The sequence below is a fragment of the Urocampus carinirostris genome, chromosome 10 (genome assembly GCF_059441175.1).
Source record: "Urocampus carinirostris isolate Australia breed hairy pipefish chromosome 10, RoL_Ucar_1.0, whole genome shotgun sequence".
NCBI lineage: Eukaryota > Metazoa > Chordata > Actinopteri > Syngnathiformes > Syngnathidae > Urocampus > Urocampus carinirostris.
Genome location: NC_142358.1, coordinates 39,557,866 through 39,584,987, shown reverse-complemented (window position 1 = coordinate 39,584,987; position 27,122 = coordinate 39,557,866). Strand labels below are relative to the sequence as shown.

General features: G+C 43.5%; 1 protein-coding gene across 1 annotated transcript in view; it reads left to right on the top strand.

Moving 5' to 3' along the window:
* Window positions 1-1,798: 1,798 nt before the first annotated feature.
* The window catches only part of tgfb1a (transforming growth factor, beta 1a), a 38,711-nt gene continuing 13,387 nt past the window's right edge, over window positions 1,799-27,122 (top strand). Inside the window, exon 1 of the mRNA XM_088345644.1 lies at window positions 1,799-2,908. Coding sequence (XP_088201770.1) covers window positions 2,578-2,908 — 331 coding nt within the window. The 5' untranslated portion in view covers window positions 1,799-2,577. The remainder of the gene's footprint in view (window positions 2,909-27,122) is intronic.

The window sequence follows — 27,122 nt, the reverse complement described above, 5'->3', positions numbered from 1 at the left end:
TGGGTTCCAGTCTCTCTGGCCTGGCAGACGATAGACTTTCACAGGGACCGAATAAATGTGGCAGGCAGTCCCCGAGACGCCGGCACTATAGACAACTTGTTGACACTTCAGACCACAGGTGTCAAACAGGCGGCCCGCGGACCAGATCAGGCCCGCGAGACAACACTCAGAGAAGCGCAAGAGAAAAACAAGCTGCAGGTTGAAATATGTCCACTTGATGTTGCCAAAGCCAGGTGCCTCTCAAAGACACTGTACTTGTATTTATTTCTCTCTCTCTCTCTCTCTCCCTCTCTCTCTTTCTTTTCCACTCCTTTTCTCCCACTCTGTCTCTGTCTCTTTCACTCTCTGTGTCTCTCTTTTTCTTTTCCTTTGTTGCTCTTTGTCTCTTTCTCTCTCTGTGTCTTTTAACCTCTTTTGCTCTAACTTCCTTTTTTCCTTCTCTGTCTTTTCTCTTTCTCTCTTCATACCCTTCGCGCTTTCTTTTCTCTTTTCTCTCCTTCTGTTTTTCTATTTCTCTTTGGATTTCTTTCTTCCTCTCCCTTTCTTTTCCCCCTCTCTCACGACTTTTTATCTTTTGTTTCTCACGCTCTCTCCCTCTCTCTCTTTTTCTTTCTTTGTCCCGCCCTCTCTCTTTTTTCCTCCTTCTTTCTCTTATTTCTTTATCTATTTTTCTTTCTCTTTAATCTTCTGGTCCGGCCCCCGACAGAATGTTTGTTCTATCAAGTGATATTGATGTATATGATACGGAGGGGGTAAACCAGTGTATGCTGTCGGGCATTTCTGCTGATGAAAGAAACGCACCCCTTGCTTAATGTTTGGTGTCAAGTTGGGAAGAGCCAAGTGGAATGAATGTGTTCTCGACTAATATGCATTGAAAATCTCAAAACACAATTGTGCTACTTCATTAAATTTGGATGTTGGCCTTGAGTGTAGTACAAGGTTTCTCTATTTTCCTCATGTTGAGGTTTTTGAGTTTTTCCTTGCCCTCATGTAGGTTTTAGATCAGGGGATGGTGTCATAATAGTCTGTAGTTTGCAGTAATCTGTGGTCTGTGCAGCCCTTTGAGACTGTCCCTCGTCAAGGTTTTTTCATTTTCCTCATGCTGAGGTTTTTGAGTTTTTCCTTGCCCTCATGTAGGTTTTAGATTAGGGGATGGTGTCATAATAGTCTGTAGTTTGCAGTAATCTGTGGTCTGTGCAGCCCTTTGAGACTGTCCCTCGTCAAGGTTTTTTCATTTTCCTCATGCTGAGGTTTTTGAGTTTTTCCTTGCCCTCATGTAGGTTTTAGATTAGGGGATGGTGTCATAATAGTCTGTAGTTTGCAGTAATCTGTGGTCTGTGCAGCCCTTTGAGACTCCTTGTGATTAAGAGCTATACAACTCTTTTTCTTTCTCTTTAATCTACTAGTCCGGCCCCCTGACAGAATGTTTGTTCTATCGTGTGGCCCCCGAGTTAAAATGAGTTTGACACCCCTGCTTTAGACGGACAACCCCTCAGTGGTGTGAGTCGGTCAGTCAATGCCAATGCCGACCTTTCAGTAAAGCCATCTGAATGTGCTCGACGCAAAGCAGATGTTTCACACTGCGACCGTTAGATTCGTTTCCTGGGCGGAGAGTTCTGCACTCGATTCGACGACTAACAGGAACCAGAAAAGGCTCGAGAGTGAGACGAAACGGAGGGTGGGGTGAAAAGTTAGCTGAGCTCACAAGATCCCACAAATCACTTTGTCACCGGCAAGCTGCGACAAGCAGAGGAAGAAAGTAGTTCTACGCCAGCCCTCCCTGAAAAAAAGAGGCAGTGTCAAAAGGAGGCGGAGATGCAACAAAACCAAAGTGGAAGCCAAACGCGTGGATAGACAGAGGACACGCGCAAACTCCCACCTTCAACCCCAGGGCTGCAGCCTAGTCTAGAGAAGGTGTGTCAAATTTTGGGGTAGAACATTCTGAGAGCTGGTGACGGGGGATGTACACAGGAGGCTACAGAAAGTCACATGGTTCTGTTGTTCATGATGGCCACTCTACCAAAATTGTGAGTTTCACAACTTCGACAAAGCTCACCGGATAGCCTGTTTCTGACCTCTACCGTTCGGTTTTATCGGTTGTGAAAGTGTGTTGAATAGTCCCGGGTGGTGTGTTAAGATGTGTTAAGGAGCAGAGGAAGTGCTACTTTTTGCTTGGCTGTGCGTAAAAGAAAAACATGTGAAGAGAAACCGCCTAGTGAGCCGAAGAACACTGAGACCACATATGGAGGGAGGGCGGACATCCACAAGAAGAAGATCCGAAGATTGTACGGAGGTTGTCTGAATAATAGAAACCTTCTTCTGTGGGTGCTTTTGACAGCTCATACGTCACTGTGTTACCTGCCTTGCTGACTCAGGGACTTCCAGCCGCCCGCCCTTCAGAAGACCTGAATGTTAGGAGCTATTCACAGTCCTGAACCTCAGAGACTCTCCACACTGCTTTAATTGTTCCCCCGAGGGTAAACACCTTGCGTCAGTCGCATCGTTTCGCCGTGATTCACTTCACCCGAGCTCTCCGAGGCAGGACTCTGCCCCAGGGACATCTCCAAAGGGCACGCCATGAAGCTGGCCCTCTTGATCGTGGTGGCCGTCTACATGGTGGCCCGGGGGAGCAGCATGTCCACATGTAAGACTCTGGACTTGGAGATGGTGAAAAAGAAGCGCATCGAGGCCATCAGGAGTCAGATCCTCAGCAAACTACGTCTGGCCAAAGAGCCTGAAGGGGACCAGGAGGGAGAACAGCGGGACATCCCCTCCACGCTGCTGTCGCTTTACAACAGTACCAAGGAGATGCTGAGAGAGCAGCAGACCCTGGTCTCCACTGACTTTTCCATGGAGCAAGAGGAGGAGGAGTACTTTGCTAAGGTGCTGCACAAGTTTAACATGACAAGTGAGTGCTGGTTTCTTCTTTACTTTCACCAAAGAATCCTGACTCTTGATATTTACCCCCAAAAATCTAAATATCAGGTCAAATTAAACTTGAGTTTTAAGAGTACTTGTCTTGATTGATCAAAAAAATCCATAACCCTGGCCCAAATTCAACAAACAATGGTATGCAAAAAAGTGTTTTGAGAAAAATAACTTAAAAAAAAGTAATGGAAACAGTTAAGGGCAGCACGGCGACGCAGTGGTTAATGCGTGTGCGGCACAGTTCTGAGGTCGTGAGATAAAACCTCCTGTGTGGAGTTTGCATGTTCTCCCCGTGCTTGTGTGGGATTCCTCCGGGCACTCCGGTTTCCTCCCACATTCCCAATTCATGCATGTCAGGTCAATTGGGCGGTCCCAATTGTCTCTAGTGAGTTGTCTGTCTCTGTTTGCCCTGCAACCGGTTCAGGGTGTCCCCGGCCCACTGCCCGAAGACGGCTGGGATGGGCTCCAGCACCCCCGCGACCCTACTGAGGATAAGTGGTGCAATAATGGATGGATGAATGGATGGAAACAGTTAAAGCAGCAACGGTAGATGCAGGCAAAGTTAGTGTGACATAATGGCAATCAATGAGAGCTGTCATCTACCAGCCGGTAAACGTTGTGCAATTGCAAGGAGTAATTGAGATGAAAAGTGAATCATACTGAAGTAAAATCGTTCTTTAATGAAATAATGCAAATATTTCTCCTTTTTTAAGCTGATAATGTTTGATTTGGTGTTTCTAAGATTCAAATTCGATGAATCCTATGTTGTGAAAGGATAGTGGGATTTTTGCTCGCGTTCTAAGGGATGGGCAGGGCACCTGTATGATGCGGCAGGGGTAAACCAGTGAAAGCTGTCGGGCCCTGCTGTGTGACTTCACATGTGAAAATACAGTATTTCTGGTTTCAAAGGAAACGTGAATATAGTGTATTTTTCTGAAGATCATCTCATTTTTTCTTTTAAATCCAATTAATTATAATCAATTACAAGAGAATAGCAATGCATAAGCCTCAGGTTAATTTGAAACTTAGTGCTGAGGTGATAATGTGTAAAAATATGAAAGCATATATCACTGTATAGAATGACTTTTCATTTGCACAACACAACTAATGCCTTGAATCAATCGATTTGAAATGTATTAGGAATATTCTATCCGGAGAAATTTGTCAACTAACTATGGCTTGCACATACTGTATGTTACTTTGTTATGTCAACTCCGGTTGCGTGTAAATTTTACTTTCAAACACATTCCACTATACAAGCCAGTTTCCTGCCTCCACATAAACTGCTCAATTTCCTCCTCCCTGGGCATGTAAAAACATGGATTTGTGTATTCTGAATACTGTGAATTTCAAAGAAATCTTCCATGTGTTTGCCCATTGAGCACAGACCCACCAAAAGCCCGGTCGTGTCATCCTAAACATGACTGTATAGAAGAAAGAGAATATTATTAAGGTATGACAGCTATTCCTGTTTCTCTTCAATTTTGTAGTTTGCAGAATAGATCTTACACAAAAAGCTGTTTTGCATCTGAATTGGATCACTTTGACCTCTGCCAACGACGAAATTTCTAATCATAAATCTATTCTATCTATCTATCTACCTTGGTCATATCCCTCAAGAGGGGTGACCGACAGCAAGACAAACACGTACTCAAAAACAAAGAAAAAAAAAAGGAAAAAGTAGCAAAAAACACAAAAAAATTGACCATGGCCAACCCAAATGCCCAAACACCTCGGCACCTAAGTTGGTCATGCTTTCGTCCCTCCAGATGAAACGGGACACAAGGAAGCGGCCGTGTCACTCGGGTCAGGGCGACACAACACACACAGGGCCCGACAGATTTCACTGGTTTACCCCTGCCGCATCATACGGGTGCCCTGCCCATCCCAAACATCCCACTATCCTTTTACAACACAACTTCCACTCAGTCGCTTTACTTCCACATTCTCTCATATTTAGTGACCATATAACTAGGGTTTGCAGTCTCCCCCCCCCCTTTCTTTGCCTTGCTGTTTCTTAGGGAGTAGAGATAGAGAAGAGAGAGGAGATCCCCAGCCCTTTCGCTTCCTCCACTTTAGTCGCCTCTTACGGGACACAGTGGACCACGGTGGGAGAATTCTCTTACCTCTCACAAGGAAAGGTTCCGTCACCACAGGGCCATCCCTTAGAACGCGTCCAAACATCCCACTATCCTTTTACAACACCTCTCCACTCATTCCTATCACCAACTAATCATAAATCTGAAAAAACAAATCATTACATGCCGGACTGTTTGACTCCAGTCCTCAAGGTGGTGATTCTGAACTGCCTTTTCCCCCCAGAAGACCCTAATGAAAGCAGGTCGCAGAATTAAATAGGTTCTTTCATTAGCATTTTATATGACACAAATACAACTGAATTTGTCAGGACCGGAACGAAGACACATAGCCCCCTAAGAACATCAAAGTAGTCCATAGACCGGTTCTAAAAATAGTGATGGGTCACTGTAACTTTATGGTAAATTAGATTTCTAACCAATTTTAGCCTATTTTTCCTCCTAATTTTAAGAATTAAAACCTGGTAACATCGTAATAATAACAAGGTGACAACATAGTAAAAACAATATCCAACTAGTAGCCCTCTGTGCTAATCAGTTCCAAAAAGTAGCTCTCTTCTTCAAAAAGTTGGATGAGACCTGCACTAGGGTTTCAAACTATTTTAGAATAATTGATTCCCCTGCCCACTGCACAAAGATGGCTGAGTTGGGCTCCAGCATGCCCGCAACCCTACTGAGGATAAGCGGTGCAGATAATGAATGATTCCTGTTATTGGCGGCATGGCGGCTGGGTGGCCAGCGCACAGCCCCACGGTGCGGAGGTTTAGGGTTCAAGTCCTGCTACGCCAGCCTCCCCGTGTGGGGTTTGCATGTTCTCCCCGTGGCTGCGTGGGTTTCCTCCGGGCACTTCGGTTTCCTCCCACATTCCCAAAAACATGCATGTCAGGTTAAATGGCAGGTCCAAATTGTCCCTAGGTGTTGATGAGTGAGTTGTCTCTGTGTGCCCTGCGACTGGCTGGCCACCAATTCAGGGTGTCCCCTGCCCACTGCCCGAAGACAGCTGGAATGGGCTCCAACACCCCCGCGACCCTACTGAGGATAAGCGGTGCAGATAATGGATGGATGGATTCCTGTTATTCTCTATGGAGTTAAATTGAGAACCAAATCCGAATCACGAAACAAGATCTCATGATTACTGATGCGGGGCACCTGAGTCTGCTCCGTTGGCGACCCTGTTGTACTCTTTTCAAACCCCCGCCTTCCTGACAACACTCGTCGGATCGTTTGGGAACCTACGCTACACGCTAGGCAAACCTTTGTGACTCCTGTCTCTATCTTGCCCCGTTGTTTGGTCTGATTCCCGTTGCCGACCTTTTTTCTGGACCCGTTTATGTTTTTGCTCCTCCGTCCCGGCCATCGACCTGTTTTTTCCTCGCTCTCGACATTGCCTGCGCTCGACACGGAAATACCACTCCCCACGATCAACGATCTACAAATCCTGTATACTACCCTTTCCCTTCTTCCTGATAAAACTGAGTAAAACAAACACAATTGGGTCCCGTCTCCGTTCCTGGTCCGTGACACAAGATCCTGCTTAAGGTTGTGGTTACAAAAAAAAAATCACATTCCTCATCGAAGTTTCGTGGAAGCCCAGAGAGTTTTTGTTTGGTCCACAGTGTCTCGATGTTGCAAACTCCGAAAGCTTTCCAGCTCCATGTCATCATCAAGCATTTGCTTGAATATTCGCATTTCAGCGCACCAGCTCATCTCAGATGGCTTCGAGTCAAATGTAAATTGGCTCATACGTGATCTTCTGATCTCCACCCAACATCCATAAGCAACACCATGGCTTCCCAGATCACACGTGTAAGCAACACCGAGCATCTGGCCTCACAATCTTTGACCATAAACACATCTTCATTTGTTTGTATGCGTCATTGCGCGTCCACCATCTCCTCCCTTCTCCACCACTTCAAAAGAAAGACACCAGGAGAACAAAAGAGGCTTTTAAAGATTATTTTTTCCCCCCAGATGGAAAAGAGTAGACGGGGAAATGAAGACATGACATGCACTCTTTCACCCAGCTTCATTCCCTTAATTCATATTCTCCTGAGGGATCGGGGGTTTCCTGTAACTCGAGCGTCAGGTTCTCCCTTGGATATCCTGTCACTTGTTCCCCGTCGGAGATTTTTATGGGCACTTTCCATGTAACCCCTATTTAGAAGTGGCAACAGTAATCACACTCTTTATTTATGTAGGAGTCCAGATACTGGTGTACTGTTTTTAAAAAATAACATGACTTAACATGAGTGCTGACTGACACGTGTAAGCGAGTCCAGACGCAAATGTGCTTAGACGTACAGTAGATGCTTTGAGATAATTGCCAACAGTAATAAGCATTCAATGCTACTTTTTCAAGGTAAACCATTCTCGTTTTACTTCTTTTTCTAAATAATAATTGTGGCTAAAACGGGTCCCTGTTCCACCATTTCCCAATAAGTGTACTTCGCAAATTGCTGCGCACAAAGCAGTGTCTGAAACTCTGACACCAGGGCAGACAACTCTAAAAAGTTGTAACAATGACAATAAGGGTATATTCTATTCTACTATGTACTTGTATTTACTCATCTTCATTCATGCAATGTTTGCGTTGCGTCGTCTGCTACAAGCCACGTGAACTCCTCCTTCCACGATGCCTTTAATGTACGTTTACGTTTTGGAGCGTCATCAATTTGGTTAGCTTCTTTTGAATATTTCTACTGGGGCTGAGGTTTGATTCCTGGTAGGGATATGTCAGAGTGTGCAGTTTCCTCATGCGTGAGAAGATAAGCAGGACATCGTGGTTCAGCCTTTAAGTATATTTATTCCTCAACAGCAAGCTAACAGGAACACGGCTCCATTCAATACAACATGGCGATCAACAATTAGCAAAACGAAAAATGGGGCGTGCATAATGACGTCACACAATGGAAAACGTCTTACCGTAATACCATGAGTAAGAGCGCTATTAAATTGGGAAATCTTAACAATTCCTAACCACTTATAAATTTTTCTTGTGTTCTCCGTGTGTCTACTTTGGAAAATGATATGCAAATGCGAGCCTTATAATGCTCCGAAATTTCCAAAACGAACGAAGATTTCGAAATCGTAATAAAACGTTTTATTACTAAAAAAAAAATAACAATAATAATAATGATGATAAAATAATGTTTTTTTGTTTTGTTTTTTTATTCTTGAAAAAAGTTGTCGGCCTCCCGGGCAGAGACGTTTTGAAAAGTTGTTCGCCCGTCGTAAAAGATGCACGCCCCGGGCGTCCGGGCAGACACTGGCACAAAGCGATAAAGTACCGATCGACTACTGTAACTCCTTACTTAAAGCGAAAAGCTGGACCTTGTCTCAGGATTTTGACTGGAATAAATGTGTCATTGCACCAGTGAATATGAAATCATATGCAATTTTTCTGGATTAAATTGTAATAAGTTTCAGTGCAGAAGACAGTATATCGCATTTTCTGTCAGGACCCGAACGGAGACAGGACCCACTTGCGTTTCTCATGAGTTTTATTGGAAGATAGAGAAAGGGCTGCGCCAACCGCCGTGGGCTCTAATTGGCTGCCTGTCATTATTTGAATCCAGTCCTGTCAATCCCCTGTTGTCAGTCCGTCTGCGAACCTCAGTGTATACTAGGCAAGCCTTTTTCGACCCTAACTCCCACCTGTCCTGTTTCTGCTCCCGTCTGTCTCCGGCTACGACCCGTTTTGATCCTGACCACGTCTGTTCTCCCGTCCTGGCTTGAACCTCTTTTTGTCCCCGACTACGTCTACTCTCCCGCTCTGGCTTAGGACTCGTTTCTGACCCCGACCACGCCTTGCTACTGACCCGTTTTTCCATCCCTGACACCGCCATCGCTCGTCACAGAAGATCCACTTCTGTGTTTCGGATCCCAATCCGAGTACGAGAGCGACTTGCTCCCCGCGTCCAGTGAACGCCTATTGACTGCAGCCCTTCCTCTTTCCTTCAATCAAACTCATGAGAAACGCTACGCAATTGGGTTCTGTTTCCGTTCTGGTCTTGACAATAGTGTGGGGCTGGAAACGGGTCCTACATCCGGTACATAACATACTTATTTTAAACCGCAAAACTATTGTGTCATTGCCAGGGTTGGGTAGGGGTACTTTAACTGGAATACTTTCAATGACTTTTGGATTACTCCAATACCAAATATGCTAATAAAAGACAAAAGAAAGTAAATATGAATAAAATGACTAAATTTTGTGGAGGCTTGGGGAGTAACGGAATACATGGAACGGCAAAAATGATGTTGGCAAGCTGTTTGGATTTTGTTTCTGTCACAATTTATGTTAGTTTTGCCGGAGATCTCAAGAGATCAAAGCCAGGAGTGAAAGCTTATCACGTGTTGTGAGTCATAATTGTATTCATATTTAGTTTCTTTTGTCTTTTATTAGCATATTTGGTATTGGAGTAATCCAAAAGTCATTGAAAGTAATCCAGTTAAAGTAACCCTACCCAACCCTGGTCATTGACAAACTTTCATCCAAATATTCCAGTAGTCGTTCTCCATTCTTCCCACCACTGCTTCCTCCGCCCACGTCATGCATAGTTTGGCCCTCAAACCCGGGGTCATTCCTCGCTGCCAGGCTTCCTGAACGAGCTATCAGCAAGCTCGCAGTTGGCGAGCGTGACGGGCGAGCGAAACAGGAAGGAAGGCGAGCCGATGGCCTCCGAGATCTCCAGGGTGACTCCGGTCCGGTGCCCGTGGGGAGCGCTTGTTTCCTACCTCTGTGGAATTACACTCCGGGCCCTCGGCACGGCTTCCTTTAAAAACAAACGCTCCTCATGCTCCGGCCCCTCGGGTGTACGTGTGGAGGAATATTTTGCAATTGTAAGAAAAACACTGGAGGAGGCCGAGGGCGTGGGACACGAGCTAACCTCTCTCTGTTCTATTCATTAACTCTACTGTCTTCCAATTTGTTCCGTTTTTTTTCTCCTGGATGACTAAGACTTTCCGCACTCGCCATTCTTTGTGAATTTCGAGATGTAACGGTTTTATTTCGTGTTTTGGCAAAGGTGGGGGACTCCAGTCAAATTCAGGGTTCTAATTTTAGGATTTGGGATTTGCCTGGCAAAAATGCAGCAAAGATTTGACGATGACTTGTCATGAGATTCCACTTGACTGGAGCCTAGTAAACACAGGTATTTTCTTACCAGTAAAAGATAGATAGATGGATAGATAGATAGATAGATAGATAGATAGATAGATAGATAGATAGATAGATAGATAGATAGATACATTAGCTAGAGATAGATAGATAGATAGATAGATAGATAGATACATTAGCTAGAGATAGATAGATAGATAGATAGATAGATAGATAGATAGATAGATAGATACATTAGCTAGAGATAGATAGATAGATAGAGATAGATAGATAGATAGATAGATTACCTAGAGATAGATTGATAGATAGATACATTAGCTAGAGATAGATCGATACATTAGCTAGAGATAGATAGATAGATACATTAGCTAGAGATAGATAGATAGATACATTAGCTAGAGAGAGATAGATAGATAGATACATTAGCTAGAGAGAGATAGATAGATAGATACATTAGCTAGAGATAGATAGATACATTAGCTAGAGATAGATAGATAGATACATTAGCTAGAGATAGATTGATAGATAGATACATTAGCTAGAGATAGATTGATAGATAGATAGATAGATAGATACATTAGCTAGAGATAGATAGATACATTAGCTAGAGATAGATAGATAGATAGATAGATAGATATTTAGATAGATAGATAGATAGATTACCTAGAGATAGATTGATAGATAGATACATTAGCTAGAGATAGATCGATAGATAGATAGATACATTAGCTAGAGAGAGATAGATAGATACATTAGCTAGAGAGAGATAGATAGATAGATAGATAGATAGATAGATAGATAGATATATAGAAACATTAGCTAGAGATAGATAGATACATTAGCTAGAGATAGATAGATAGATACATTAGCTAGAGAGAGATAGATAGATAGATACATTAGCTAGAGATAGATTGATAGATAGATAGATAGATAGATAGATAGATAGATACATTAGCTAGAGATAGATAGATAGATATAGATAGATAGATAGATTACCTAGAGATAGATTGATAGATAGATACATTAGCTAGAGATAGATCGATAGATAGGTAGATACATTAGCTAGAGATAGATAGATAGATACATTAGCTAGAGAGAGATAGATAGATACATTAGCTAGAGAGAGATAGATAGATAGATAGATATATAGAAACATTAGCTAGAGATAGATAGATACATTAGCTAGAGATAGATAGATAGATACATTAGCTAGAGAGAGATAGATAGATAGATACATTAGCTAGAGATAGATAGATAGATACATTAGCTAGAGATAGATAGATAGATACATTAGCTAGAGATTAGATGGATACATTAGCTAGAGATAGATATATAGATACATTAGCTAGAAATAGATAGATACAATAGCTAGAGATAGATTGATAGATAGATAGGTAGGTACATTAGCTAGAGATAGATAGATAGATAGATACATACCAGCTCAGTAGCCTAGATGGTAGTGTGCCCGCTTTGAGACTGGGAGGTCGCTGGTTCGCGCCTCGGCCGAGTCATACCTAATTGGTGAAACGGTGGCGCCCTCTGTTGGCTGCGGCTGCATCGGCTCGCTACAACGGGTCAGGTGTATCGACATTTCGTTCTGTGTACATTGTTACAAAGAATGACAATACAAAGGAAATTATTATTATTATTATTATTATTAGCTAGAGATAGATAGATAGATGGATACATTAGCTAAAGATAGATAGATAGATACATTAGCTAGAGATAGATAGATAGATTGTCATGATTGCTGATTCATGGCACCTGTGACTGCCCAATTGGCGCCAACAGCCCTGAGCGCTGATTGGTTCAGAGACTCTTTTTAAACCCCCGGCCTCCAAGAGGAAGCCGTCAGACCGTTTGCGAACCGATGCTCCCGGCAAGCTCTTACCTTCCGACATTTTCCTGCCCTGTTTTCTCCTGCCTGATACGTGTTGCCGACCTGTTTCTGGACCCGTTTCTGGCGTGATCTGCCATCCCGACCATCGACCTGTTTTACCCTGTTTCCTGCCTGATACCTGTTGCCGACCTATTTTCTGAACTCGATACCGCCCTTGCTCTCCCGTCCCGGCTAGTGACCAGTATCCCTGCTGCCTACGATTATCCTCGCTCGACACGGAAGTGCCACTTCCGTGTTCCAGCCACCTGCTACCCGTGTCTGTCGATCATCGGATCGTGGAAGCAAGCACTGCTCTCTCTTTATCAACAAAACTGAGTAAACGAACGCTACTGGGTCCTGTCTCCGTTTCTGGCTTGTGACATAGATAGATAGATACTTTATTCATCCCCGTAGGGAAATTCACACTTCCAGCAGTTTCTTTCTGTTGTTTGTTAACAGATTAACAGGATGGCCTCGGGGTGCTGTGTTGTAGTTTAGCAACAGCGGAGTGGATGACGTCACACGCTAGGCCAAAAATTCAATATCCAGTTTTGATATCAATCCTGTCCGTCCCGTCCTGTCCGGTTTCAATCCCATCAGTCCAATATCTGCCCGTGCAATTGTTATCGATCTCGTCGGCCTCTGGCTTCCTGTCATTCCACGCCAGACTGCTGCTTTACGTCTTCCGCCCAACGATCGCCGAATCACTGGCGTTTGGGTTAACGTGCATGACTGCCTCATTTCCCGTATAATAAAAGCTTGTGTGAGAAACGTCGCGCATTTGGGTTCTCCTCCTGTTCCGGTTCATGACAATATATAAACTTTATGAATGATGTTGATACATCGTGTGCGACGGAGTGACAGTTGGCAATTAGAAGACATTGTCATTAGGGATTTGCCCTTTTTAAGTCGCGGAATAACGAGGGTTCTAACACCATTTTCTTAGCCAAATTTAAGCACTTTTTAAGCAATTTCAAGGCTAATTTTGCAATTTTTCCAGTACCGCTAAAAGAGGAAATCAACTGTTTGAGGTGAACGAGCGCTGACCACAGGAAAAACAACCAGAAAACTGGAAAAATCCAAAGCCAAACATCAAACCTGCAGTTGAATGGGGCATTGAAAATGAAACACAGTTTCTGTGCCCCATTTTATTAGTTTGGTTCTGTCATGATTACCGATGTGAATCACCTGTGCCCGCTCCTTTGTCTCGGACTGTGATTGGCTCCCGATCAGTAATTGTACCCCCTCCTGTCAGTCCGTCTGCGAACCTCAGTTAACACTAGGCAAGCCTTTTTCGACCCTGACTCCCACCTGTCCCGTTTTTTGCTCCTGTCTGTCCCCCGGCTTCGAACAGTTTTTGATCCTGACCACGTCTACTCTCCCGTCCCGGCTTTTGACCTTTTCAAATTCATTTGCTATTGAGATTTCAGGGGATACAGTAGTTTTTAAAAGTATTTTTTAGTTTGATGTAGTCGGATTTTTGTTGAATAACAGTAGTTTTTTTAAGTGTTACTCTAGTTTTATTTTTGTAGTAATTCTGCAGTAGTTTTTTCATAGAAGTAAATTCTTAGTATTACTGAAGTATTCTTGTTGTATTATCATAGTAGTTTTTTTTTTTCATGATAACTCATGCGAATCACCTGTTCCCGCTGGTTTGGCGCCAACTGCCTCGGACTCTGATTAGCTCCCTGTCCCTATTTGAACCCACTCCTTTCTGTCATCTGTTGTCAGTCCGTCTGCGAACCTCAGTTAACACTAGGCAAGCCTTTTTTGACACTGACTCCCACCTGTTCCGTTTTTTGCTCCTGTCTGTCCCCCGGCTTCGAACATTTTTTGTCCCTGACCACGTCTACTCTTCATTTCCTGGCTTACAACTCGTTTCCGACCACGTTTTTGCTCTCCTGTCCCGGCTACTGACCCGTGTTTCCGTTCCTGACACCGCCATCGGTGTTCCACTTCCGCGTTCAGAGCAACCTGCTTCCTGCGTCCAGCGATCACCGGATCGTACGCGCAACCCTTTCCCTTTCCTCCAATAAAACTTGTGAGAAACGCAACGCAAGTGGGTTCTGTCTCCGTTCTGGTCCTGACAGGTTCATGTTGTGTCAAACTTTAGTGTTATCGATTGATTCATGCCTGACCTCTCCTTAAAAATTGCCTAATGTGATATCAATTCACACACACCCAGAATAACATTTCCAATTCACTGCAGCTGCAAGTCTTAAGAAGAAATGACTGGACTGAGGACATCATTAGGAATGTCCGTTTTTGCGGGGCTCATTTCATATCTGTTTTTGTGGCCATCTGGTTTACTTGAAGGCAAAATATTTTAGTAAGTGAAAGTAGGATACGTGTTTGCTACCAATGCCTAATATAGTCAAGTCAAGTCACTTGTATTTGTGACGCCCTTGATCATAAAATGTCTCAAAGGACTGCACAGGTTGCAATGACAACATCCCCTGATCTGAAACCAACATGCGGGCAAAGAAAAACTCAAAACCTTAACATGAAGTAAATAAAGAAACTTTGAGAAGGGACCGCGTTTTTTTACATAGCCTGTGATGAATGTCCATAATTGATATGTATTCTTTGTACAAATACACATTTCACTGAACAGGAAACAGGACCCACTCGCGTAACATTACTCATAGTTTTATTGGGGAGAAGGGAAAAGAGCACACACACGATCCCGAGATCGCTGGGTAGGTTGCTCAGATGCGGAAGTGGGACTTCCGTGGCGAGCGATGGTGGTGTCAGGAACAGGAGAAAAAGTCAGTAGCCGGGATAGAAGAGCAAAAACGTGATCGGGATCGGAAACAAGTCGAAAGCCAGGAGAGGAGAGTAGATCTGGTCAAGATCAAAAACGGGTCGTTATTCGGGACGGGAGAACAGACGCGGTCGAGATCAAACAGATCGTAGCGAGAGACAAACAGGAGCAAAAACACGGGATAGGCGACAATGGGCTTGCCGTGTAAAAACATAGATTCGCGGACGGACCGACAAGAGGGGACTGACAGGACAGAGTTTAAATACTGACAGGGAGCAAATCTGTCAACAAGCTGCAGCCGGCGCCACACAGGTGGGGCCAATTGGGGGCCATGGCAACCGTGACAGAAGCTGGCGCCACACAGCCGTGTTGGCGTCATTTTTAAACCGACTTTATTATTTTGTTATTTTTTAAGTTGCTTTGTTTAATGCGATGTCTGTCGTGTCAGAACCAGAACAGAAACAGGACCCACTTGCGTAACGTTAGTCACAGTTTTATTGGGAAGAAGGGAAAGGATCGTACACACGATCCGGAGATCGCTGGTTGCGGGGAGCGGGTTACTCAGACGCGGAAGTGGTATTTTCGTGGCGAGCGATGGCGGTGTCGGGAACGGAAAAAACAGGTCAGTAGCCAGGATAGAAGAGCAAAAACGTGATCGGGATCGGGAACAAGCCGAAAGCTAGGAGAGGAGAGTAGACGTGGTCAAGATCAAAAACGGGTCGTTATTCAGGACGGGAGAACAGACGTGGTCGAGATCAAAACAGGTCGTAATCCGGGACGGGAAGCAGACGCGGTCGAGATCAAACAGATCGTAGATAGAAAAAACACGGGATAGGCGACAAAGGGCTTGCCGTGTAAAAACAGAGATTCGCAGACGGACCGACAAAAGGGGACTGACAGGACAGAGTTTAAATACTGACAGAGAACCAATCTGTCAACAAGCTGCAGCCGGCGCCACACGGGCGGGCCCAATTGGGCGCCATGACAACCGTGACACACACAGGCATGGCCAATTGGGCGCCATGGCAACCATGACATGTCGAGTCAGACTGCCGAGAAACATTGCACTTCACCCAAAATTCAAGCATTTTCCTGACCTTGAAAACACAACACAAATTTTTTCCTGGATTTCAAGCACCCGTACAAACCATGAATAATGCACCATATCAAAACGGCTGTTTCTTAGTAACAAGTTACAGTAATCATTCCTGAGAAAAGTAATTGTGTTAGTTACAATCCTGGAGTCCCGTTAGATCAGGGGTGTCATACTCATTTTAACTCGGGGGCCACACGATAGAACAAACATTCTGTCGGGGGCCGGACTAGTAGATTAAAGAGAAAGAAAAAGAGAGATAAAGAAATAAGAGAAAGAGGGAGGGAAAAGGAGAGAGGGCGGGACAGAGAAAGAGAGAGAGGGAGAGAGCGTGAGAAACAAAAGAGATAAAAAGAGAAGTCGTGAGAGAGGGTGAAAGAAAGGGAGAGGAAGAAAGAAATCCAAAGAGAAATAGAAAGACAGAGAGAGAGAAAAGAGAAAAGAAAGCGTGAAGGGTATGAAGAGAGACCGAGAAAAGAGAGAAAAGGAAAAAAGGAAGTTAGAGCAAAAAGAGGTTAAAAGATACAGAGAGAGAAAGAGACAATGAGCAACAAAGGAAGAGAAAAGGAGAGACATAGAGAGTGAAAGAGGCAGAGAGTGGGATAAAAGGGGTGGAAAAGAGAGAGAGAGACAGAGAGAGAGAGAGAGAGAGAGAAATAAATACAAGTACAGCGTCTTTGTGAAAGGAACCTGGCTTTGGGAACATCAAGTTGACATTTTCCAACCTGCAGCTTGTTTTTCTCTTGCGCTTCTCTGATTGTTGGGCCGGATTCAATCCCTTAGCGGGCCCGATCCGGCCCGCGGGCCGCCTGTTTGACACCTGTGCGTTAGATGTTATTTTTGGGTACGGAGACCGATTAAAGATGAAAGGACTTTGATGCGAAAATTGTGATGTGATAATGGAAAACAAACGTAAACATGTTCTAACGGAAGCACAGCAATTATCCCAGTTTAAGAACTCTTCCCTACCTCATGGAGGAAACTATTAAACCCAAGCCATTTATGGATTTCTTTCCCCATTTTCTGTTAAGAATTTTTCTAGAAATAAAAAAAAATGGAATTAGTCCCCACTGTATTATGAATCTCTCATCCCATGTGTCCTTATTCATGATGTGTGTTTTTGTTACATCATTGCAAGATTCCTCTCTTAGGAGACGATATTATTGAAGCACACGACACACAGTGCAGTAGAAAATCTTTTTGGGGGGAAAATGTCAAGACCAGAACGGAGACAGGACCCACTTGCGTGACGTTTCTCTCAGTTTTATTGGAAAAAAGGAAAGGGTTGCAACCACGATCAGGTGATCGCTGGACGCGGGAAGCAGGTCGCTCGGGACGCGGAAGTGGAACTTCTGTGGCGAGCGATGGCGGTGTTGGGAACGGAAAAACAGGTCTGTCAGGAGAGCAAAAACCTGGTCGGGGTCGTAGGCCAGGAAAGGAGAGTAGACGTGGTCGGGGACAAAAGAAGTCGAAAGCTGGGACGGGAGTGTAGACGTGGTCAGAATCAAAAACGAGTCGAAGCCGGGAAACAGACGGTTGTTGGGAAGGGAAAAAACGGGTCGGTAGCCAGGATAGGAGAGCAAAAACGTGGTCGGAAACACGTCGAAAGCCGGGAGAGGAGAGTAGACGTGGTCAGGATCAAAAAAACGGGTCGAAGCCGGGGAACAGGTGGGAGTCAGGGTCGAAAAAGGCTTGCCTAGAGTAAACTGAGGTTCGCAGACGGACTGACAAAAGGGGACGGATAGGAGTGGGTTTGAATAGAGACAGAGAGCCAATCAGAGTCCGAGGCAGTTGGCGCCAAAAGAATGGGCACTGGTGAGTCAAATCAGTAATCATGACAGAAAAAGGCTGTAAAAAATTTGTTTTATTTCTGAAAAGAACTGCAGAAGGTACGCCTCAGTCGAGAACAGTCAAAATCAGGACAAAATTAGCCAAATTATCCTTGTAAATCAGTGTGCCACACGGAGATTAATGACTCGCACAACAATTTTTTCTTATATTCAACAGAGCTGACATTTTACACCAGTCCGAATATACAACATGGGTATACATTGAAATTGTAGAACTGACCACTATTTTTGTTCATCAATAAACTAAAAAATGACTGTGAGCAACATGCGGAAAGGCCTGTAGACATCCATGACTTCAACTATTCTTCATCAACAATGAACGACAATCAAAATCAAGTGATATGGACAGCTACCATACCATTCATCAATAAAATCTTATTTTAGAAACTATCAAAACTTGAAACACACACACACAACTTCAGTATATTCGCCATCAGTAAATGGTTTTTCCGTGCTTTGCCATGCAGTGAGCAATGTGATAGTTTGCTTCAGTGGTGGCGTTTGTTCTATCTATCTATCTATCTATCTATCTACCTTGGTCATATCCCTCAAGAGGGGTGACCGACAGCAAGACAAACACATACAAAAACAAAGAAATTAAATAGGGAAAAAAAATAACAAAAAACACACACAAACATTTTTGGACCAGGGCCAAACCAAATGCCCAAACAACCCAAACAAGTTAGGCACATCAGCACCTGAGTTGGTCATGCTTTCGTATCTCCAGATGAAACGGGACACCAGAAAGCGGTGACACAACACGCTCTTTTGTTCAACAGCAGGGCCCGACAGCTTTCACTGGTTTACCCCTGCCGCATCATACAGGTGCCCTGCCCATAGGGTGGCGTTTGTAGCAGTGACAAATGTTTTCAGTGTCTGTGTTTGTTTGCCGTACCTGGACACAACGTGTTTTAATGGCTCCGCCTTTCCAGACTCGTCCTTGAATTCATGTTCATGTTTCATCTCGTAATGACGCTTAACACTTGTTGACATGCGAGGTACAACGCTCTCGAGGCATAATGCACAAACAGCACAGTCATTTTTTGTACAAAGCCTCAGTCATCTGTCCACGCTGGCTGAAAAGAACAAGATTTTTCCACTGGAGGAGCTGTTGTTATTCGTTCATTTATTGCGCGCCGGCGTTTCTGTGGCTGGGTTAAAACACCCGAGGCACGGCGCAAACACGCTCGCACACGGAGCAGAGGAGGAGGGGCGCTACCGTAAAGCCTCTAAATAACACAGCGCGGAACTGATAATTTGTCTGAATTTTACCTAAAAATGCGCATGAAAAAAAAAAATCATTATTATTTTGCCGTGCGCTCCCGTGCCACTGGTTAACCGCCATAAGTTGCCGACCAATGTTCCCTGTAATTTTCCAGGGGTCTGAGCGTTCACACAAAGTCGGTGAGCAACGCTTGAAACAACAGTGAGCAACAGCAATCCCAAGTGCGGCAACTAAATCATTATCAAACATGTCCAAAACTTGACATCACGTTACATTTTGCTGAGTTTCCGGCAATGCAAAATTATTTTTCACTTTTGAATGAATTGACTCATGTGCTATTGCAAAGGTTGTACGGCCTACGAACGTCGTTTGTTCTTACAATTCTTTCACAAGATATCCATTTCTTTTTATTTCCTGATATATTTTGTTGCATAATACTAACATTTTTGGGGGCTTATTGAGTCGGTTGCACGATACAGAACTGTATTTAATTACATTTTTAGTGGAAGTACAATGTTGGCAACAAGATTAACTTGATAGAATTGGAAATTATTTGAATGCAACACAAACTTTTTCCTCTTTTTCCCTGTTTTTCTCTTCTTTTTTTAAAATTCCTTTTTTTAAAAATCTCATTGTGTTTATTTTTTCCTCGCTGTTACTTTTTTCTTGCTTTTTTGTTCTCTATTACCTTTTCCCCTTTATTTGCTTCTTTCTTTTCTTCTGTCTTTTTTCTGAATTTTTCTTGCTCTTTTTTTCTCTTTTTCTCTCCTTTTGTTTCCTTTTTTCGCAGCTTTTCACTACTTTTTCATTTGGGTATTTTTTTTGTTCTATTTCCCCCCCTTTCCTTTAAGTCATTTTATGCACAATTTTACATAATATTTGGTCGTGTCGGGATTAAAGAAGCAAAAACAACCTGAAGAGCCGTTTGGGACCCGAAAGAGCCGGTTCTTTTTAGTGAACCGAGCCGAAGAAGCCGGTTCTCGAAAAACTCTACTGACTTTACTCAACTTCGTTCTACTTCGACATTGACTTCAAAATACCACATTTAGAACACAGCGTCAGGGGAACCCGTGTATTTTTACCTTCATGCACCGTAACTTTGACCTAATTCGCTTTTTAATTAGCAATTTCGGGCCCTGATTTTTGTGCGCTGGCTAGATTTTCTTGTGCCGACCCCTGATGTATGATCATCAGGGTTGGGTAGAGTTACTTAAACTTGATTACTTTCAATTACTTTTGGATTAACCCAATACTAAACATGCTAATAAAAGACAAAAGAAACTAAATATGAATAAAATGACTAAATTTTGTGCTGGCTTGGGGAGTAACGGAATACATGGAACGGCAAAAATAATGTTGGCAAGCTGTTTGGATTTCTTTCCATTTTGTTTCTGTCGCATTTTATGTTCGTTTTGCCGGGGAGATCAAAGAGATCAAAGCCAGGAGAGAAAGCTTAGCACGTGTTGTGAGTCATCATTTTATTCATATTTAGTTTCTTTTGTCTTTTATTAGCATACTTGGTATTGGAGTATTCCAAAAGTCATTGAAAGTAATCAAGTTAAAGTAACCCTACCCAACCCTGTACAGTATAACATACACCTCTATTGTGATCTATAGAAATTTTAGCTATTGTCTGTGGTTTGCAATAATCTGTGGTCAGTGCAGCCCTTTGAGACTCTTTGAGATTAAGGGCGTCACAAATAAACAGGACTTGACTTGACTTAAGGTTTTTGAGTTTTTCCTTGCCCTCATGTAGGTTTTAGATCAGGGACGATGTCATAATAGTTTGTGGTTTGCAATAATCTGTGGTCAGTGCAGCCCTTTGAGACTCTTTGAGATTAAGGGCGTCACAAATAAACAGGACTTGACTTGACTTAAGGTTTTTGAGTTTTTCCTTGCCCTCATGTAGGTTTTAGATCAGGGACGATGTCATAATAGTTTGTGGTTTGCAAGAATCTGTGGTCCGTGCAGCCCTTTGAGACTCTTTGAGATTAAGGGCGTCACAAATAAACAGGATTTGACTTGACTTAAGGTTTTTGAGTTTTTCCTTGCCCTCATGTAGGTTTTAGATCAGGGACGATGTCATAATAGTTTGTGGTTTGCAAGAATCTGTGGTCCGTGCAGCCCTTTGAGACTCTTTGAGATTAAGGGCGTCACAAATAAACAGGATTTGACTTGACTTAAGGTTTTTGAGTTTTTCCTTGCCCTCATGTAGGTTTTAGATCAGGGGACGGTGTCATAATAGTTTGTGGTTTGCAATAATCTGTGGTCCGTGCAGCCCTTTGAGACTCTTTGAGATGAACGGCGTCACAAATAAACAGGACTTGACTTGACTTAAGGTTTTTGAGTTTTTCCTTGCCCTCATGTAGGTTTTAGATCAGGGACGATGTCATAATAGTTTGTGGTTTGCAAGAATCTGTGGTCCGTGCAGCCCTTTGAGACTCTTTGAGATTAAGGGCGTCACAAATAAACAGGATTTGACTTGACTTAAGGTTTTTGAGTTTTTCCTTGCCCTCATGTAGGTTTTAGATCAGGGACGATGTCATAATAGTTTGTGGTTTGCAAGAATCTGTGGTCCGTGCAGCCCTTTGAGACTCTTTGAGATTAAGGGCGTCACAAATAAACAGGATTTGACTTGACTTAAGGTTTTTGAGTTTTTCCTTGCCCTCATGTAGGTTTTAGATCAGGGGACGGTGTCATAATAGTTTGTGGTTTGCAATAATCTGTGGCCCGTGCAGCCCTTTGAGACTCTTTGAGATTAAGGGCGTCACAAATAAACAGGATTTGACTTGATTTAAGGTTTTTGAGTTTTTCTTTGCCCTCATGTAGGTTTTAGATCAGGGGACGGTGTCATAATAGTTTGTGGTTTGCAATAATCTGTGGTCCGTGCAGCCCTTTGAGACTCTTTGAGATGAAGGGCGTCACAAATAAACCTGACTTGACTTGACTGCAGAATAGGCGAACTACATGAATGCAAGTAAAACATCAACACATTGAAAGCCACCAGGATGAGCTTTTTGCAGTCATTACCTCTTGTTGCATGTAATTATCGTCTTTGAACCCTTCACATCTCCCTTTTCGTTTTAAGTACATCATGCCGGTGTTTATATTTTGTGAGTGAATGGGAAGAAAGGGGGCTGTAAGGAATGGGAGCTGCCTGCTGGAATCTATTTCCTCCCACTGGTAATTACAGAGTTTGTCCTAGCCTGTCACGACAGCTGTCCCGAACTTACCTGCGGATCAGCGTTCGAATTCCCCCCAACCAAGAACCAGAGTGCATGTGTTTACATGTGTTTGTCAGGTTTTGTTTTGGGGAGAACATACCTGTCGCGCTCCAGGGCTCCATGCCCTTACAAACTGTCATATAATCAAAGCGGCGCTGCCACGAGCGGCTGCCTTTTCCAGCAGCTGCCCTATTGTTTTATTGTCTGCTCCTATCTTCGGTGTTTTTTTCTTCCCGTTTTGACAACTACACTATGGATTACTTCTATCCTATGGGACATGGGTTTTAGCGCACAAAAATGCGTGTATTCAAGGAATTTCAACTCCTTGCCCCGAAGAATTCTCGTGCCGGCGTGATGAAGGGGCCTATCGTGGAAGAAGAGCCGGAGCTAGCGAAGCGGCTAGCGGCGTTATAAGTCTTCGGTACCATCCGTAATCATGGTAAATGCGAACTCACGACCAAATAAGATCATCGAGTGCTGGTGGAAAACATCGAAGCGCACGGGGAGCGCAGTTGCTGTGTTTTGCGGAAACGTGGCTCACGTTTAGCATTCCGGACGCTAACGTGTAGCCACCCGGAGCTACCCGGAGCTATCCGGCTTCAACGCCGCTAAACAGAGACACGAAAGCCGGGGGGAATCGGAGAGGAGGCGGACTTGCTAACACGAGGTGGTGTATCCCTGGATTTTCACAAAGGGATGTCGAACTTTTGGACTGGCGTGACGTCATCCACTCCGCTACAAGCACCCCTAGGGCATCATGTTCATCTGTTAATAAACAACGGGATAGACCGCTGGAAGTGTGAATTTCCCTACGGTGATGAATAAAGTATCTATCTATCTATCTATCTATTTTCCCTTACAAAATACAAAATAATCCTACACCATATAACTAGATGTAATATACCTTACATATAACAAAACACATGTACAATGTAACATGTTAAACTACATAAATAAACACGTTTGGAAAAAAAAATAGATTATTTGTCTTTTTTAAGGGAAAATAAAGACAGTTTGTAAGGGCATGGAGCCCTGGAGCTTGACAGGTATGCAGTAGAGCTTCTCTGGCCTGGACGGGAACCACAAAATGTCATTTAGTTTGCCCCGTCAACTTCTTTCAAGGCCTTTGGACTCATTTTTTCGCGTCGAAGCGCCAAAATAAATTGTTAAAAGTGTTACACAACGAGTCGACCCGGTATTGCTCGGATCCTAGTACGGGAAGTATCTGTGGATGGAGGGGAGAAGAGAATCAGAGCTTTGGCATTTCCAAGCAAAATAGAGGATTTTGGGCGTGGGCCAAGACTAAGCAACATCGATAAACATTCCACCGCAAACCCCCCTCCTTTCCACTTTTAACCCCCCTCTTTCGTTCTTCTACTAATCCCACATACATTCTTCTTCAACCACGTTGTGCCTCTCCAACTCACTTTTATTCATTTTTCCTGTTTTACTTTTTCAAATATTTCGATTTATGGCAGGGACGTCAAAATTATTTTCACTGGGGACAACATACATGGAAGGGGGCCACTTCATGGAGTTTTTCAGGGATCCAATATTTTCCCTTTTGGTACGGGCCACTTGCAGGATTATGGGAATATGTGGCAGGCTGCTAATAATAATGGAAGCAAGTCAGCCACAAATGACCCAAAGGACAGGTTTGATTATATATATACCGTATTTTCCGCACTATAAGGCGTACCTAAAAGTCTTAATTTTTTTCAAAAGCTGACCATGCGCCTTATAATACAGTGCGCCTTATTTATGGATCAATATTAAATCGCAAAGTCTTCCAACTAACTTGCAGCCGCCGACTAGATTTTCCCCCAAACGCCAAGTAGTCCGGGGTGTATGCTGGGAATTATATACTGGCGTTTCATTGGCTAACCAATGTGTCAATCATCATTTGAATCGATCACTATTGGCTAAAGTTATTCGGAGGTCAAGGGGCGGATCCTTTTTATCATTTACAGGCTGGCATTGGCTGAAGCGGCAAAACAAAGCCTGCAATTGGCCGAAAAAGATGCATATAGCACATGGTTGACAGCATACAGAAAGCATTTTTTACTATTCTGTATTTGTAAATATTTTATTCTCCTGGATTTACTAAACTCAGGGATATAAGAGGACCATGGCTGCACATTATTATTGAACACAACGACTTCGGTACGCTACTTGGGCTATATATTTTCCCTGTATCTTGTTTCAGACTGAACTCGATGTTTCTGTGATAAGCGGTGCGGATAATGGATGGAATGGAGTGTCTATTTTTAAATCAAACTCAATTCCAAGTGTTTATTGTCATATGCACAGTAAAGTTGCGAGCGATAATAGAAACTAAGGAATGGTTGGCATTTCTTGAATCCCAAGACTTTAACCTTCCGAATGATGAAACGATGCATTTGAGTGACATCGTACGGACACCGCATCCGCACTTGTTCTCAACACGTATTTGCAAACTTTGGGAATGTTAAGGGGGTAATAAGTTTGACTGAACTATTTGACGGTTTTGTTGACGTTCCCATTGTAGCGCCTTATAATCCGGTGCGTCTTATGTATGTCAAATATAGGACCAAAAACTATTTTTTTTCGGGGTGCGCCCTATAACCCGGTGCGCCTTATAGTGCGGAAAATACGGTATATATATGTATATATATATATATATATATATATATATATATATATATATATATATACCACAACCATATCCCCCTAGTGGGAGGGGGCTAGAGTCCTTTCTGACTCTTTTTGGGGGATTGATTTAGAGGAGGGGATTCCCAGCCCCCTCGCTCAACCCAACTGAGGTGTTGGGAGTCATTAGGTGACCAAACCCCCCAATTCCAACCCCTAATGCTGAACGCCAAGAAGGGAGGCAACGGGTACCAAGTCTTAGGTATGACTCGGCCAAGGCTTGAACCACAACCTCCCAGTCTCGGGGCGGGCGCCATACCCCCAAGGCCACCGAGCTGGTTTTAGATTTTAGTCAGCCTTTATTTATGGCAGGGGTGTCAAACTCATTTTAACTCGGGGGCCACACGATAGAACAAACATTCTGTCAGGGGCCGGACTATGTCACGATTGCCAAAGTGAAGTCAATCGTTTGGCGCGCTCTCTGATTGGCTGACGTTCTCCTCTTAAGCGGTCAGCGTTCAGAGGAGGACGTCAGATCGTACTTCTCTATTCCTGTGTGTTTTGCCAGATTACTAAGTACCAAAGACTACTCTTGCTTGATTCCTGCCTGCCTTCTGTTTTTGACCTGTTTCCGTTCCACGTTTTTGACCTGTTCTTCTGCCCTGTTCATCGACCTACCTGCTAAGCTGTATCGATTCCACCTACCTGTCACGGAACTGCCATTCCGTCCGAAGCGGCTGATGACCGTCAAACGCCGGCGTCCAAAGCCAGTTCCGACCACTCTCTCGAATAAAGATTCCTTAGAAATAAACGCAATTGGGTCCGAGATTCCGTCCTGGTTCACGACAGAACGGTCTGACGTCCTCCTCTGAACGCTGACCGCTTAAGAGGAGAACGTCAGCCAATCAGAGAGCGCGCCAAACGATTGCCCCCAGGTGACTTCACTTTGGCAATCGTGACATAGTAGATTAAAGAGAAAGAAAATGAGAGATGAATAAAAGAAAGAGGGAGAGTGGGAGAAAAATGGTGGAAAAGAGAGAGAGAGAGAGAGAGAGAGAGAGAGAAAGAAACAGAGGGAGAGGAAGAAAGAGAAAAAGGGAAAAAAAGAGTAGGGGAAAGAAAGACAGAAATATAGAAAGAAAGACCCAGAAAAGAGAGAAAGACAAGGTGAATATGGAAAAGAGTGAGAAAGTCACTGAACAAAAAAAAGAAAAAGAGAAAGAGTGATTTAAGTTAGGACAATACAGAGTTAGAATGAGAAAGAAAAAGAAAAACAGAGAGTGAAAGAGACAGAGACAGAGAGTGGGAGAAAAGGGGAGGAAAAGAGAGACAGAAAGAGAGAGAGACAGAGAGAGACACAGTGAGAGAGAGAGAGAGAGAGAGAGAGTGAGAGAGAGAGAGAGAGAGAGAGACAAAGAGAGAGAGAGAGAGACAGAGAGAGGGAGACAGAGAGAGAGACAGAGAGAGAAAGAGAGATGGAGAAAGAGAGAGAGAGAGAGATAAAGAGACAGAGAGAGACAGAGAGACAGAGAGAGAGGGAGAGAGAGAGAGACAGAGAGAGAGAGAAAGAAACAGAGGGAGAGGAATAAAGAGAAAAAGGGAAAAAAGAGTAGGGGAAAGAAAGACAGAAATATAGAAAGAAAGACACAGAAAAGAGAGAAAGAAGAGGTGAATATGGAAAAGAGTGAAAAAGTCACTGAACAAAAGAAAGAAAAAGAGAAAGAGTGATTTAAGTTAGGACAATAGAGAGTTAGAATGAGAAAGAAAAAGAAAAACAGAGAGTGAAAGAGACAGAGACAGAGAGTGGGAGAAAAAGGGTGTAAAAGAGTGAGAGAGGGAGAGAGAGAGAGAGAGAGAGAGAGAGAGAGAGAGAGAGAGAGAGAAAGAAACAGAGAGAGAGGAAGAAAGAGAAAAAGGGAAAAAAGAGTAGGGGAAAGAAAGACAGAAATATAGAAAGAAAGACACAGAAAGGAGAGAAAGACAAGGTGAATATGGAAAAGAGTGAAAAAGTCACTGAACAAAAGAAAGAAAAAGAGAAAGAGTGATTTAAGTTAGGACAATACAGAGTTAGAATGAGAAAGAAAAAGAAAAACAGAGAGTGAAAGAGACAGAGACAGAGAGTGGGAGAAAAAGGGTGTAAAAGAGTGAGAGAGGGAGAGAGAGAGAGAGAGAGAGAGAAAGAAAGAGAGAAAGAGAGAGACAGAGAGAGAGAGAGAAAGACAGAGAGAGAGAGAGAGGGGGGGGGGGGGGACAAATACAAGTACTGTACAGCGTCTTTGTGAGAAGCACCTGGCTTTGGCAACATCGAGTTGACAA